The following is a 16,312-nucleotide window of genomic DNA, read 5'->3' as shown; positions in this document are numbered from 1 at the left end:
GGCAACTTTAAGATGTGTGGATTTCAACTCCTAGAATTCCCTAGTCAGTCTTTTCCCTCGCTGGGAAATTCTGGGAGTTGAAGACCACACACAATACAATTGCCGTGGTTGAGAAACACTGGTTCAACACATTTAGAAGCCAAAGGCCTTTAATAAATATGCTGGCAACTTTAATATTCATGGAATTAATCCCTCAGAATTCCAGAGCCAGCTAGGAGTTAAAGTTCACACATCTTGTCAAAGCTGAGAAAACGCCATAGGCAGAAAAACATTAAGATAAACCTGACTGTAACTTAATGGCCAGTGGGTAGGAAACCCAGATTTGCAGACTATTGTATTCCCCTAATCCAATTGCATAACAGAGTTCTTGAAAGTCCAAACTCAAATCTTTTGTGCAATGTGATTTAAAAGTATTGATCATGAATCCATGTTGCTTATTACTCACATCTATTACATCTGCAAGCTTTTTATTCAATAGTTGTGTAATATATTATTTATATACATATCTACATATCTGCTTCTATAGAATTTATATTTTGCGGCTCTTATTTTTTATTGCTTCAAACAAGATGATTCATTTTCTTTGGACTATTTGCTAATATGTGTCCATTGCCTTTTAAAAATCTATTTTTTCTACTATTCTGGATGCAGAACTCTAGCGAACCAGGCAAATGATGCCCTTTGCTTTTATTGCTCTGACAGAATGCTTTATCACTTTCTTTATGACTAAGTTATCTACCAACAAAGAAAGATATTTTGAGTTTGAAATTGGGACATAGATAAACAGTAGAACAGCAAGCAGGCATACTTTAGATTGAATTATAGCTAGTAATCCAAAGCAAACGTCAAATGCTTTTTCTGAACATATTTTAATTGGCATTTATTTTAATTGGCATCTAGAGAAAGCTTTTCTCTTCTTAAATACTTCAAATGGAGAGCCATCTAGTGATGTCAGTGGATCTGGATTGCATCCAAGATGACTGGAGCTCAATTGTAATCAAGTTAAGACCTGCTGCAAGGGGTCCAGCGTCATTCTTTCTCTTACCACAAAGTGTTCAGAGGAAGGGGGAGTAGGGTGAAATTAGAGGTTTCAAATATTATTGCATTCAGAGGCAGTATCAAGAGCAATATGAACAAAAGTGCCCAGAATCATGTTTGGCAGGAAACAAAGGAACTGATTGGCGTAGTGCAGAAATCCTAACCAGATTTTTCCACTGCACCCTCTACCAGTTGTGCTAAAAAAAACAACCTCAACCAACCAACCAGCTTTCTCAGCAATAGGCAAAATAATTGGTTATGCACATTAAGGAGGCATCATAAACCATTCTAGGACAAAGGACACAGAAGACTCCATTTTTAATATATAAAATCTACCATGTTTATTCAATAGATACACATTAAAGACAACCCCTGAAAACCAGGAACACAACTTCAACACTCCGTTACGAAGTGTACATATGTGTATATATATAAATATGCGTAAAAGCACTTATACACACATACCTAGTTCACAACTGCTTCTGCTAAACCAGAGGGTGTGCGCACGCATATAGATATATACACACATTATATTGTTTTTATTTTTAAAAGCTTGCGATTAGCTACCTTCAGTTAACAGAGTACTTCATCCACAATCTCTGATAATGTTCAGTTTGAAGCCAGCTGCTTTCCAGCTTTTAGATTCCTATTTTTTTTTGTAATTTAAAAAAATGGCTTCATACAGATTGTATTTCTAGGTTTTTGTTTTCTGTTTTCAAAAACAACTATGAATGCTCCAAAGGAGAAGAAATGGCAGAGGGGAGGGTGCAGACAAGGGTCATCAGAAATGGAATTTTTCTCTTCAGCTAATCAGAAACGGGCAAGAATTTATTTCCTTCTTTGGGGCGTATTGGCTTGCCACGACATACAGAAACCAACAAGCAAATCTCTGGGCTCTGTTCTGGCTGGAGAAAATCCCCCCCTCCCCAATTACCCGGGTAGTTTTCCTAGAAAGCTTGCTGAAATATGACCCCCTTCCTTTAAAAAAAAACCCAGCTTGTAAGGAGAGGAGGAGCTTTGGGAACGAAGCGGAGTGGGGTGTGTGTGGAGAGGAGAGGAAAGCTTGGACCAACGTGTTCGTCCTCAGGAGACTCCCAGCCGTTACAAAACACAACAGGGTTTGCCAGTCAAAACAATCAGGGATAGGATTACAGTACCATGGCCACCTGCCTGGGGAACACAGCAAAGACACCAAAACACGGGGTTGGGGGCAGGAAAAAAAAGGGTGACCTTCGCGAGAAAGATGGGGAAGGGCGATCCAAAGCGGATTATATTTCAGTGTCCAGCAGCGTCCACTCTAGGGTGTCCACCCCTCCCCTCCCGTTCCGATCGTGTACGTGGACAGGTCTTTACTATTCAACAGCCCCATGTGTCCTAACCCGCGCACCCAGACGAGGGGGCGCGCGCGGGCGCGCGGATTCCACGCTAGACAATGCCACGCGGGATGGTCCCTTCTTTGCGCTCCCCACACCGAGGGCAGACAGCGAGAGAGGTAGGGTTTGGGGCGCCCCGGTGGCAGGCGCCAACTCCAGCAACCGAAGACAGATCCGGATCGTCGGGCAGGGGGTTGGGGACAGACGTGGGACGGGACCGGGACTGATCGACGGCCGGGCGGGAAGCTGGAGAACCACCGTCCGGAGCCGCAATAGCACCTCTGTCTTTTGTTTTGTTTTTGTTTCGTTTCCCCGAAAAGAGAAACGGCAGCAGATCGTCAAGTGGCTCAAGAGTAATGAAAAAAGCGACCGAGAATCATCGCTTGAAAGTCCTGGCAAAGCCCCCGCGAGGGTCTGCTTCAAGTATCTGGCCGTGGCTTAAACAATCCGCCTCTGGGGGGCTTTGCAGTCGGCGACCCCCGCGCGTACCGGGATCAGGGAAGCCGAATAGGCGAGGTCTCTTCCCCCGAGGCCCCCTTCCCGGGAAGAAGCGGGGCCAGGCTACCACGCGGCGGGGTTAGGGCAAGGCTTGCAAAGAGGCGACGGTGAAGGCTGAGCCCGCGTCTCCGTCGCTGCTACTGCAACGGCAGCAGCTCCCGGCGGATGAGACGGAGCCCGGGGAGCCCGTGGTGGAAGAAGTCTCGGCCGCCGTCGAAGCCGCCAACTGCAACCTCCGCACCGCCTCCTTGATGAGGTTGCCGGAGAGGATGAGCTGCTGCAGGAGGCGGTGAGGGTCGTCGTCCTCGTCGTCGTCGGGCAGCAGCGAGCGGTAGCGGTGATGGTGGTAGCGACGGGGCTGCTGCTTCCTCCCGGCCCGAGCGGAGCTCCGCAACCAGCCCCGGCCGCACAGCTGCTTGGAGACCCGCGGGCTGCCCTTCTGGTCCGCAGTGGGCGGAGGAGGAGGGGGCGGCGGCGGCCAAAGGAGCAGCGAGGGCGACTGGCGCGGGTGGGGCGGCGGGTGGCGGTGGTGTAGCGAGGCTAAGCCCAGACTTCTCGGGGACGAGTATGGAGCTACTCGGTCCCGGCCGTGATGCCTCGGGAGGAGGCGGGGTGCCGCCGGCGTCCGGTGCTGGGAGCTCAACTGCAGCACCTCGCCCAGCTTGGCCACCAAGGCGTCCACTTCTTTCGAGCCGCTGCCGGCCGTCCCGGTACCGCTCTGCAAAGAGACGGCGGCGCGCTCCAGGAATAGGAAGCGCTCTCCGCCCGGCCGCCGGCAAGGCATCGCCGCTGCTCTCCTGCCTGCTTTCGCCCTCCGCTTAGCACGCGTGGTTGTCTCTGGGGCGGCCACCGCAGCCAAGGCGCTCGTAACTGCCAAGCGAGCCTTCTCCCGCACGCTCCCTGCCTTCTCCAACGCTGTTGTTGGTGCTGCGGTTGGTTTGTAAACAATGGATGACGCGCGCTGGGCGCGTCCAACCGCTCCCACCGAAAGAGGGGGGGCAGACACCTCAAGGGGTTTCACGTTAGCGGAGAACTGCGGCTCTTCCTCCTGGCGCAGAGTCATCCGCGGTACGTCGAGTATCCCACGGGGATGTAAGAGTGCGAAAGCCGTGAAAAAGGAGATGAATTACAACGGCTTTTTCCTTCTGCGCCTTTCTTTCCTCACCTGAGTCTGCGTTTCGTTGGACTCGCCTGCTATTTTAACGTCGGCGGCCGGGGAACGTGGGCGGGGCCTCTATGATCGAGAGCAGGGGGCGGGGCGAAGGTGGCGTCATGATTCTGGATTGGAGCCAGCGGAGGTCAGCATGGCAACACACGTACATACACACACACAGCCGGCAGTTGTAAAGATAGGTTCTAAAGGCAGGAGGAACGGCTGGCCGTTTGTAGTATATTTGCCCTGGAATAAACTTACACTAATTTATTCCACTGGGGGTTTACTCCCAAGAAAACGTTTAGAAGACTTGAATTACGACTAGAACTGCGGGGAGGCGGGGGGGGGGGGTTTAGTAAAAAGATTTCACAGTAGGCTTATTGAGCAGTAGTGCTTCTGCAGTTAAAGCATCATTGCCAGCAGTTACATTCTTTTTTCATTTCCCATAATGCCTCAGGACAAAGCATAAAGCTAGGCATTATGGGAAATTAAGGCTGCACATGCTGGGAATAGGTGATGGATCTAAAAATTTTCGATCTGATCTTCTTTGTAGACAGTAGTGGTTATCCGGCCTCTAGTTTAAAAACTTATAATAAAGAATCTATGGGACTTTCCCAGAGAAATTGACAACTGTTTTATCCTTTTAAAGTTGAAATTGTCTTTATGGCTATTGGAATAGGTTGCTTTGGCCCTGTGCTCTGCTATATCTTTGCGTTGTTTGGAAGTAGAAAGTAACAGGTATATAAAAGTTTCTTACATAATTAAAAACTTAAAAGAAAAAGTTCTAGAAAATTCTAAAGAGCTCAAAAGATTTACTCAAGGGCTCCTCTTTTTTCAAAATAATTGGAATGTAGACTACACAGGCTTTTATTTTTTCCTAGACAACCTGTGACCTGTTGGATCATCCTTTCGGATATATCTCCTCACTAGACAGAGAATATAAATTTAACTTCCCAGCCACATTCCTACCATCAATTGCACTCATGTGATCCTCATTGATTGTTTCCCTGCAAGTTTCCCTGGGCTCCCCATTGATTTATGAGAAGATTCCAGGGAAGGTTGTAAATGAGCATCACATGACCATAAATAACAATGGCAAAAAAAATCCAAAATCTCATTCCCATGGGAGTAATGGATCCCAGCATTCTGTAAATTAACTAATTTGAAGTACCTTGGTTGAATTTTTTTTAGCCTATGATGCATTGTTTCACCCAATTAAAAGTTACAGACATGAGAGTTTTAATGGTATACTAGATAACCTGTGACCCTTTGGGTCATCATTTCACAGATATTTTCTTACCTAAAGAAAGAAACAGAATGACCATGAACAGGAATGATTTCTGACTTCCTGTTGGCTACCCATTGAATTTCCTTGTGGGAACTTGGCAGTGAGTGTTAAAAATTCTTCCTTCCTTCCTTCCTTCCTTCCTTCCTCCCTCCCTCCCTCCCTCCCTCCCTCCCTCCCTCCCTCCCTCCCAGGAACCAGCTCCCAGTTTACAGATTGTTCTCAACTTATGACCATCACTTAGCACAACTGAAGTTATTGCGGATCTCCCAGGGGTTCCAAATTTCTGAAGGCCACTCCCTCTGAAGTCACATGACTACGTTTGAGGTGCTTGGCATGCATTTACAACCATTTTGTAGCATCATGCAGTCACACAATTGTGTTTTATGCTGGTTTTACCAAAAGTAGGCATTTACTTTCAATTTTTGACAAAACTAGCCCATAGCGAACCATTTTATTTGCTTAACCACTGCAGCAGTTACTTGATGTTCACAATGACTGCCACAAAAAAGATTATTACGGTAAGTGAACCAATTACAATGTATTCAACCAATTGTAGTGAAGCCTAGGCAATCAGTGTAAAGATAACAAACCAACCACTGAGGGGAAAAGGTGTGTTTCTTTCTCCAGCAATATTCCAGGATACCCTTAATGAATTGTGCAGAGGAAATAGGAAAAGTCTATATTTCTTAGCCTGTTTTGTCCCATAAAGTGAATAAACCTATCTGTTTGCACAGAGTAGGATTCCTCTCTTCAAAAGTCTTCTCTTCCATTCTGTAAATACAGAGGGAATATTTACATTTTTCCTTCTTTTTCTTGATGGCCTACTATAGAATGTTCTTCAGGGTTGTCTTGACATGTTTACAGTTCCTTTTATGGCAGTTGTTTCCACTCTCCCATCTTGGAAGTTATTTATATTTCAGTTGCCAAACAATTCCCAGCTTTTCATTCGATTATGATATGGCCTCCTTCTATAAGCACAAGCTGCCTTCCTATCTACTGTTGTATGGGTTTGTGTGGGTGTCTATGCATTTATATTTCTTTTAAGAATAGAACCTAAATTAATCAGAATTATCAAAGGTGTTACATCAACACAGGTAAAATATTTTTTTATATATGGATTCTTTGCAAAAAAAAAGGAGTCTAATTTTTTTTTAAAAAAAATTGTTCAGGACCTACATATATAAAAAGAAATTTTTAAAAAAGCATTTATTGCCAAGCAAAGGTCAGATTGTTGCCACTCATCCTTGTGCCCAAGTAGCTCAGGAAAAAAAAAGACCAATAATAACATTGGCAAGAGTTCTGTTTGCTTCTTCCTTTTTATCAGAAGGAGGCCAGAAACTAGCTTCCTTGAAATGGAATAACTTCCTTGAGCCCAAGGGCAAGTTGATGGGATGAGGAAATAATTCTTCCAACTACAACTACATGACTGAACCCTGGCCTTACAACATACACAGAAGGCATGGCTTTGATTTTGTAGCCACAGCTGACTTGACTTTTTTGGCTCCCCCTGAATCTTTCTGTCAGTGTCTACAAGCTCCAGTCCCACAAATAAAAATTTCAGCTTTGCTCTGGTTTTAGATATAATGAAAAAAGCTTAAAAGAAAGTCCCAAAGGTGCTATCTTTCAAAAGGCACCTGGACTTACTTGTTTTGCTAGCAGACATTTCGCTTCTCATCCAAGGAGCTTATAGCAATAGCAATAGCAGTTAGACTTATATACCGCTTCATAGGGCTTTCAGCCCTCTCTAAGCAGTTTACAGAGTCAGCATATTGCCCCCAACAACAATCCGGGTCCTCATTTTACCCACCTCGGAAGGATAGAAGGCTGAGTCAACCCTGAGCCGGTGAGATTTGAACAGCCGAACTGCAGAACTGCAGTCAGCTGAAGTAGCTTGCAGTGCTGCATTTAACCACTGCGCCACTTCGGCTCTTCAGTTCTGACTGAATGGTGGAGAATGGAAGGATTTTATATTCTGTGCAGTCCATGGTCATTAGCCCCAGTGGTGGGTTGCCAATTTGGGTTTGGTTTGGGTGCACTCCCGCCCCCAGTGCTGGTTCTGTGCATGCGCAAAAGCATTCGGGCAGGTGGGCGGAGCCTCCCACAGCTGCTACTACCATAGAAGCAACCCCCCTATGATTAGCCCTCTTTCTGAGAGTTGTTGAGACCCTTTGAAGGTTTATCTATGCCCTCAGGGTCCCCTGAATCCTGTAGTCTGCAATGTTTTTCCTGGAAATCCTTCCATACTCCTACAACCATTTGAAGGGTGTTCATCCCAAAGCATAGCTAAATGTCTGTGTAGATTCTCAGTCATCCAGATCATGGCTGTCGCAAAGCTGCTTTCTCTATAGACACTGAAAAGGAAAGAGACAGGCAGCTTCTCAGAACAACCCAATGTCATCCCAAGAGACAAGCCCAGATATGCTTTTGATGTAGACTAATTTTGAAACAGGCTAGGGTTAATTTATATTTGCTGAGAGTATGGTTACCTGAGTAGACACGTCTCTTCTGGTGGTGCAGAATGAGTCATCTTAATTCAGGTCACTTACAGGAGAATGCAATATTATAAACGCACTGTTATTATATATCTCATTTGCCAGAAAAGATAATATGTGATCAGTGTCGCAACCTTTTTTTTTTTTGCATGTATATTGAAAAGCTTTATGTTCTCACTGCAATCACAGAGGCATGAAGGAAAATGCCTGCCTTCTACCCCAAGCTGATCCTTAGCTCTAATAAGAAGTGAAAGTTATGGGAGTTAAAATTCAAAACCTCAGCAGGTCATCAGGGTGCGGAAAGCTAATTTACTTAGTAAGGTGGTTGTTATGAAATAAAGCCATTTAGGGTATTGTTTTCTCATTTTTCTTTCAATCGGCAAGTCTGTTACACACAGCCTCACAAAGGAAGCAGGATGGAATTTACCAGAATACATAGGAAACAAAGGGGTTGCGATCATTTATTTCCTTAAACATCCAGATTGCCAAAGCATTTAAGGTTGCTACGTGACAACGAAGAGCTGCCAACTGCATAGGTACAAAATCTAAACACAGTATTCTTAATCTTAGTTTTCGCTAAACAGTTTCAGATTGCATTTATTATTTACATGAGAAACGACATTAAGAAGAAATTTATTGTCTTGCTGGTTTTTACTGCTTTATGGATGCTTTATTTAAGAAACCATAGTTGTCAGTACTCGCTGACTGCATTGTTCTGATGTGTTAACGCAGAACAGAATATTATGTCAAATGCCATTGATACTGCGTGACCCTTTTAACATCAGTAGAATCCCTGAAAATATGTCCTATTATATATTGCAAGGATATCCAAACTTTCTGGCCTCACATTCCTATTTTCATATTTTAGGAATCCTTATACTGTACCTCTTCACTTCTCATTTATCCCATGCTCCTTCAAACATTATTTCAATCCATGTTTGAAAATAAAAACAATCACAACATTATATCATGTTTTATCTTAATTTTAAACAATATGTTTAAGGAAAGAAAGTTCTAATGAAAACATAATGTAACATTTTTGTTTGTTTGCTTGTTTATTCATTTTATATGGCTACCCATCTCACATACAAGAAATAAACCAAAGTTAATGTAAAGGCTATTATTTTCTTCACAAGTTGGGAAAACCTAGCTGTTGAAAAACTAGAGTGCACAGCGCAGGATTGTTTCTGACAACCAGTAAATTTCTTTGTTTCATTTTTATTGTGAGTGAAGTTGAAAAGCTGCTTCACAAAGTGACATACCGGGGGGGGGGGGGAGGGAGGACATAGAAATGATACCTACCGCTTCTTCCCTAACTTTTGAATAAATTTAAAAATGCTTCATCCTAAATTTCTCCAAATCTGAATTTTTAAAATTATTTTCACATTTAAATTATATTTTATATCAAGTGATTAAGGGCTACTAGTAAGGTTGCCAGAAAAGATGTCTGGAAAAATAGCAGATGAATTTGCCTGCAAGATAGTCTAGATAAATAATATGATTGTTCACATCCTCTTGACAGTGTTCATGGTAACTCTGACTTTCAACAAGTGAAAAATAACAAAATGTTAGGGTTCTGACCTTGTGTTTGATGTTTAAAAGTGGATGTTTTTTTCTGTTTATGTTTTAATGATGTATTATGGTATTATTTTAGCTTGAATTACTTTGAAGACATGTTCTGTTTGGAAAGCCATCATATCTCTGAAACAAAGGTGTTTTATGACCTGCTTCTAAACTCACACAAAGAGCTGCAAAAAATTGTATTTAAAGTTATAATTCTTCAGAGTATTTGTAACTTTGGATTGGTTGTATCCATGAATATTTAGCAGACAAATATTTGTTTGAATTGACTGATTCCCTCCCTCTCCATAGAAACAAATACACACAAATACAGAGCCAAGCATGGCTGGAGCATTATCTGTGCATACAAAAACAGTTTTTTCCATTGAAAGTCCATTGAAAGCCTTTCATGTGATCACAGAGTCTGTTAGTAAATTTTATTTTCAATATTATTGTTAACGTACTGATAAATTGACTCACAACCAGGGCTGGGCTTCAAAAATTTTAGCAACAGGTTCTCTGCCCGGTTGCTGTGCAGGTGTGGCCATGGTGGGTGTGGCCTAGTCAGCCTCCTGCACCACAGTGGGGGGGGGGTTCATTTCTGCCTTCCTCGAGCTCCAGAGGCTTTCATCAAGCCTCCAGGAAGGCGAAAATGGCCTCCCACAGGCTCCGGAAGCCCTCTGGACGCCAGAAATTTCTGGAACTTCTAGGAGGCCCAAGCCTCCATGCAGGCCCTGTACTTACCTGGCATCCCAAATGGGTCACATTTGGGAGGAGAGGGGTGGGAGGGGAAGGGCCAGCCAGAGGTGGGATTCGCGGGTTCGCCCGAAGCTATGCAAACCCGCAGCAGCCCACCCCTGCTTACAACCATTTGTTTAGTGATCATTTGAAGTTACGGCACTGAAAAGAATAACTTATGACCAGTCTTTGCACTTATGACCATCACCACATCCCCATAGTCACATGATCAAAATTCAGATACTTGATAACTGGCATGAATTTAGAGTAGTTGTAGCATCCCAGGCTCAAGTGATCACAATTTTTAAATGTCTCATCTGGTCTCCAACAAACAAACTCAATGCGGGAACACTGTCAAGAGGATGTGGACAACTAATTTTACACAATAACCACACTTCAGTTAAGAACTGCAGTGATTCCCTTAACAACTGTGGCAAAAAATAGTCATAAAGTCATCATAAAGTCATAACACCCATCTTTTTTAGCAATGAAATTCAGGTCCCAATTATGGTTGTACGTCAAGGACTAACTATCAGAACTAGACTACCAACTGATACCACTTGGTTACATTTGTGTTACTGTCACACTGAATTATGAAGAACAATGGCTCCAACTATTAAGAATGTCTACTACTGTACAATATATCATCAGTATGATGTGCCATGAATTGTCAGCAAAATTTCCATATTTTTTTCTTGGTTTTGGTACCTACAGTAATAATAATGCTTCAGAAGAGTCTCTTCTGTATCACACACTTTTCAACTTGAGCAATGACAACCTGTAAGATTGTATTGTATTGTATTGTATTGTATTTGGTTTATTTGTATGCCGCCCTTCTCCAGGAGGGACTCAGGGCGGCAAACAACTCAGGGGGGAAAGGGAACATAAACACAATACACATAATTAAAATACACGAAAATCACATAGCCATACCAGTCGAGAGGGGAGGGGAACTCATCAACCCCAGGCCTGCCGGCACAGCCAGGTTTTGACGGCTTTCCGGAAGGCCTGGAGAGAGGTGAGGGTCCGGATCTCCGCGGGGAGTTCATTCCAAAGGGCCGGTGCTGCTACAGAGAAGGCCCTCCCCCGGATAGTAGCCAGATGGCATTGGCTGGTGGACGGAACCCGGAGGAGGCCGACCCTGTGAGATCTAACGGGTCTTTGGGAGGTAATTGGCAGCAGGCGGTCTCTCAAGTACCCAGGTCCAATACCATGAAAGGCTTTATAAGTTACAACTAGCACTTTGAAGCGTATCCGGAGACCGATCGGTAGCCAGTGCAGCTCGCGGAGGATAGGTGTAACGTGGGTGTACCGAGGTGCACCCACAATCGCTCGCGCGGCTGCATTCTGGACGAGTTGAAGTCTCCAAATACTCTTCAAAGGCTGCCCCATGTAGAGCGCATTGCAGTAGTCCAGTCTTGAGGTCACAAGGGCATGAGTGACTGTTGCGAGTGCCTCCCGGTTCAGGTAGGGACGCAACTGGTGCACCAGGCGAACCTGGGCAAATGCCCCCCTGGTCACAGCCGACAGGTGATGTTCTAAAGTCAGCTGTGGGTCCAGGAGGACTCCCAAGTTGCGCGCCCTGTCTGAGGGGCATAAATTTTCACCCCCCAGCCCGAGTGGTGGAATACTGGCCAAATTCTTGGGAGGAAAACACAACAGCCACTCGGTCTTGTCTGCCAAGGTGGCGCAGTGGTTAAATGCAGCACTGCAGGCTACTGCTAGATCAGCAGTTCAGCGGTTCAAATCTCACCGGCTCAGGGTTGACTCAGCCTTCCATCCTTCCGAGGTGGGTAAAATGAGGACCCATATTGTTGGGGGCAATATGCTGACTCTCTGTAAACCGCTTAGAGAGGGCTGAAAGCCCTATGAAGCGGTATATAAGTCTACTGCTATTGCTATTGCTATTGCATTGAGTACAAGCTTGTTAACCCCCATCCAGACCCTGACAGCCTTTGGCTGATGCTTGATGAAGAGATCTCACAGAACCAACTTCATGTGTTTCAAATGTTGAAGTAGCACCAACAGATTCCTTAGGTTTGTCCTGTGATTTGTGGTTTGCTGCAATAATTCATTCAAGCCAACTGGGTTTGAGGCCATCACAGCTAATGACTGAATTGTCTACTAACTAGATCAGGAATTTTAAACTCATGTTATCATAGAATAGAATAAATTAAATGATTAATTTTAAATTGTTAATTGTGATTTAATCCTAAATTTGATTTAAATTGTCAATTGAAGGTTATTGGATTTCCTATTTAATCTTTTTTAACTTTTGTCATATGTGTTTTTATGTTGTACGCCGCCCTGGATCCTTTGGGAGAAGGGCAGCATATAAGTCCAATCAAACCAAACCAATCATGGAGGTGTCATGTGACATATCGGGACTTTTTTCCCCTTCACAAAACTGGGTGTGGGCATGGCCAGCACGTGATGCATCCTGCCTGTAAGCCAGGAGTTTGACAGCCCTAAACTAGATGGACAGACTCATTTTTCCATGGTGCAAAACCAGGGGTGAAATGCTACCGGTTTGGACCAGTTTGCCTGAACCTGTAGTAAAAAATGATACTGGTTCAGGTGAACCGGTACTTTCGACAATCAGCTGGGCGATGATCAACTGTGCCGCACGATTTATATTAGCTAGAATTGTCGGATTTTCTGCTTTCTAGCTAATCTAAATTGTTGTACTTACCTTTGCAGACTCGGAAGTCTTCAAAATGTTCCTTTTGTAGCACTGTGTGGGTGTGCCTCAGCCATACATGTGCACAAAGCGGCATGCGCACGCAAAGCGCACACTCGGTGGTAGCAGACTCACCGAACCGGTAGCAGACTTCAGAGAATTACACTGTTGTGTAAAATTATATTTATCATTGTCTTCAGAGTCCTTTTTTAAATTAACTAACATATTGTGGGTATGTACGCAGATATATGTAACTTAGTTATATTTAAATTTTGAATGTTGTAAAAGCAATCAATTCTTCTTCTTTGAATTTAGACCCCTTTTTAGATTTATTCCTAATATTTCCATGCTTTTAACATCATTTGATTCTAAAGCCTTTTTTTTTGTTTCTCACATCTGTAATCAATCAGTTAGAGACCAGCAAAGAAGCAGGAACAGGAAGAAGCAAATCAAAGGAATAGAATTATGTAGCATTTAAATAGAATTTAAACTGAGCAGGTAAATTAACTATAATTCTCTTTCCACAGTAAATGATGCAAAAGGCTCTGCCGGCTCTTGCATCTGGCCATCCTTTAACAAAGGTTTATACTCACTTTGATTGCATCAACCCATGGCCGATATACAAGAATGAGCTTAACGTCCCTGATAACCATGATGGGGTGGTCACTGACCTCGAGCCAGAGATCCTGGAATGTGAAGTCAAATGGACCTTAGAAAGTCTGGGCAACAACAAAGCTAGTGAAGGTGACAGTATTCCTTCCAACTGAGCTTTTCAAAATCTTAAAAGACAATGCAGTAAAAGTGCTACACTCAATTTGCCAGCAAATTTGGAAAACTCAACAGTGGCCACAGGATTGGAAAAGGTCAGTTTACATTCCAATTCCAAAGAATGTTCAAACTACCACACCATTGCACCCATTTCACATGCTAGCAAAGTTATGCTCAAAATCCTATAAGCTAGGTTCCAGCAGTATGTGGAACGAGAACTACCAGAAGCACGGGGATGATTTCGAAGAGGCAGAGGAACTAGAGATTAAATTGCCAACATACGTTGGATCATGGCGAATATATCAAAACTCAGGTAAGCGTTCACCTGTAGTTAGCAAGCTATGACCAATGAAGGGAATGATAAGATGGCAGATTCTTGACTAACTTCCTGTGACTTACAATTATACAAATGTAGGCCTAGCTTCTCCATCTTCCAATGTTCAGATATTAAGCTCTCTGGTTTTGGCTTTGTATGTTTTGAACATATAGTCAAGTGTGGTTTATCTGTAAATCATGGTTCTACTTGCCATGTTTGGATGTGAAATGAGCAGGTAATTGGATACCATGTGTACAAACAGATTCAGAATTGGTTGTAAACAGTGGTGGGATTCAAAAACTTTAACTACTGGTTCTGTGGGTGGCTTTGTGGGTGTGGTGTGACATTGTAGGCGTGGCAAAGAAAGGATACTGCAAAATCCCCATTCCCTCCGTAGTCCTGGGAGAAGGTTTCTGCAAAATCCCCATTCCCTCCCCACCCGACTAACCTGCTTTCCAGCTCTGTTCTCCTGTTCAGGGCAACAAAAGAAGATCAGCTGGGAGGCAGCGGGGGCGGGGCCAGCCTATTTGCCAGAACTGTCTGAATATCACCTCTGGTTGTAAAGTAGCAAGAACTGAGGAAATTTGGGATCTCTGGTATGGAACTTTTGTTCTGGTTCTCTGGCTCCTTTCAACATATGGCTCCCTTTCATGTTACAAAGGAATGTATAACATTTTACTAAAGACAATTAAATTTATTCCTGTTTAATATGCATATATACATTTCTGTCTTTTGTCTTTGAGCATGCCAACTCTTTAGAGAAGATGCCAACTTCAGTCAGCGGGAAACAGTTCTCAAATGTTTCCCTTGACAATCTGTTAAGCTGGCTTAATGATAATAGATTTATGAAAGGAACAATCAATAAACAAGTTCACAGTGATGATTCACAGCATGTGCCTTTTGTTGTATGTAGGTTACAAGATGTTCTGCCTGGAGCTGAAATAAACTTCCTTTGTTTGTGTCTCAGGACAACTATGTGTATAGTAAAGCCCCATTTCTGAACAGTAAGGCAACTATCTATTGTCTTTACTCGTAAATATTATAAATAAAATCCACCATAAATTAATGAAAAAAAATCTTTTCTGATGGATGAGTAAAGGGAAAAGGGGGGAAATTAGAAGATACATAGACAGCATTTTTTTTAAATGATTTCCCCTAGTTTATATCTAATACTAAAACTTAATGACTATGTTACATACCCTATTAAAGGCAAAGTATTTTGTGCTTAGCATTTATGGTGATGGGTATTTGAAAGCACTAATGGACTCCTAGGTGAAGACTGCTCCACAACATGCGACCAGCATGGAAAACACCATTTTCAGGCTTCTATGCCCTTTCATCTCTTAAGGTCCTCTGTGAAGGACCTTAAATTTGCTCATAGGGTTCAAATATACTACATATTCCTTCCAGTAGAGAAAGCTCTAAAGATTTATGGAATGCTGCTGGGTCAATCACATTGGAATGGGGAAAAGACAAAATAACAGGTGAGGGAGTGTTGAATTGTGCTAAGAGCTTTTTGGAAGGACACTAAAATACCAAAATGCACAACAACAACTATATATGCTGCTTTTCCCACAATACATTTCAATATGTCCCTGTTTTAGAGACAGATGATGTAGTATACACATTTTATTTTACTTTTTTATTATATGTAATGCAATGTGCCAATCTCCAGAACAATTTCTGTAATATTCACATAGAGATCATAACTAGCCCTAGAAAGTAAAATGAGTGCATGGCCACAACCACGTGTTCTTGAAAGCATACTGATTTGAACTGATATTCTACCTAACTTCATTTAAACAGCCTCCTATATTCCTTTCATATTCATATGTTAATTCATATGTTAATATATATTGCTAGTCCATATACAACATGCCATACACTAAATTCCTTTAATAAATTATGTTCATAAATAAAATATCAAATAATTCAGATATTTGCTAGGTTAAATATTCATTGTTAAGTAGTATGTTGTTTAAGTAGCAAATCAGGGTGTTTCTCCTTATGTGTTCACGTCTTATGTCATCAACTACACCAGTCTTTCTCAACCTTGGCTATTTTAAGATGCGTAGACTTCACCTCCCAGAATTCTGCAGTCAGTAGGAAGTTGAAGGGTTGAAGTCCACATTCTCAAAGTTGCCAAGATTGAAAACTTCTACGCTCACTAATACTATCCTAATTTAGCTGATAGAAAAGCTGAACTGGAAGAGAAAAGACTGGCATAAATAATAAAGGCAATTTAATAGTAGAATATATGTGTATTGAACTGCCAACTTAATTGTGTGTGATCCTTTACCTACGAATCAAGAATTCATAAAAGTAAAGGTCAACCTACACACAAAAACACCACAGCCTCCAGTTTATAGCTGCAGCAAATGATAATCTATTACAAGCCAGCAATAATA

The 16,312-nt window shown here is 42.7% G+C and overlaps 1 protein-coding gene across 1 annotated transcript; it reads right to left on the bottom strand.

The window, feature by feature from the left end:
- Positions 1-1,353: 1,353 nt before the first annotated feature.
- On the bottom strand, positions 1,354-4,064 carry LOC106556726 (uncharacterized). The gene has a single exon (XM_014075698.2). It carries the CDS (start codon positions 3,970-3,972, stop codon positions 2,989-2,991), a length of 984 nt encoding a protein of 327 aa, XP_013931173.2. The 5' UTR covers positions 3,973-4,064; the 3' UTR covers positions 1,354-2,988.
- Between the last annotated feature and the right edge of the window lie 12,248 nt (positions 4,065-16,312).

This window comes from Thamnophis sirtalis, unplaced genomic scaffold (genome assembly GCF_051295495.1).
Source record: "Thamnophis sirtalis isolate CommonGarterSnake01/CBP01778 unplaced genomic scaffold, rThaSir2_p1.2 scaffold_2, whole genome shotgun sequence".
Taxonomy (NCBI): domain Eukaryota; kingdom Metazoa; phylum Chordata; class Lepidosauria; order Squamata; family Natricidae; genus Thamnophis; species Thamnophis sirtalis.
The sequence above is the reverse complement of the archived record's forward strand: the minus strand, read 5'-3'. Positions and strand labels throughout refer to the sequence as shown.

Bases quoted from the DNA above. Each gene is read 5' to 3' on its own strand.
- LOC106556726 (XM_014075698.2), bottom strand. From the start codon at position 3,972: ATGACTCTGCGCCAGGAGGAAGAGCCGCAGTTCTCCGCTAACGTGAAA.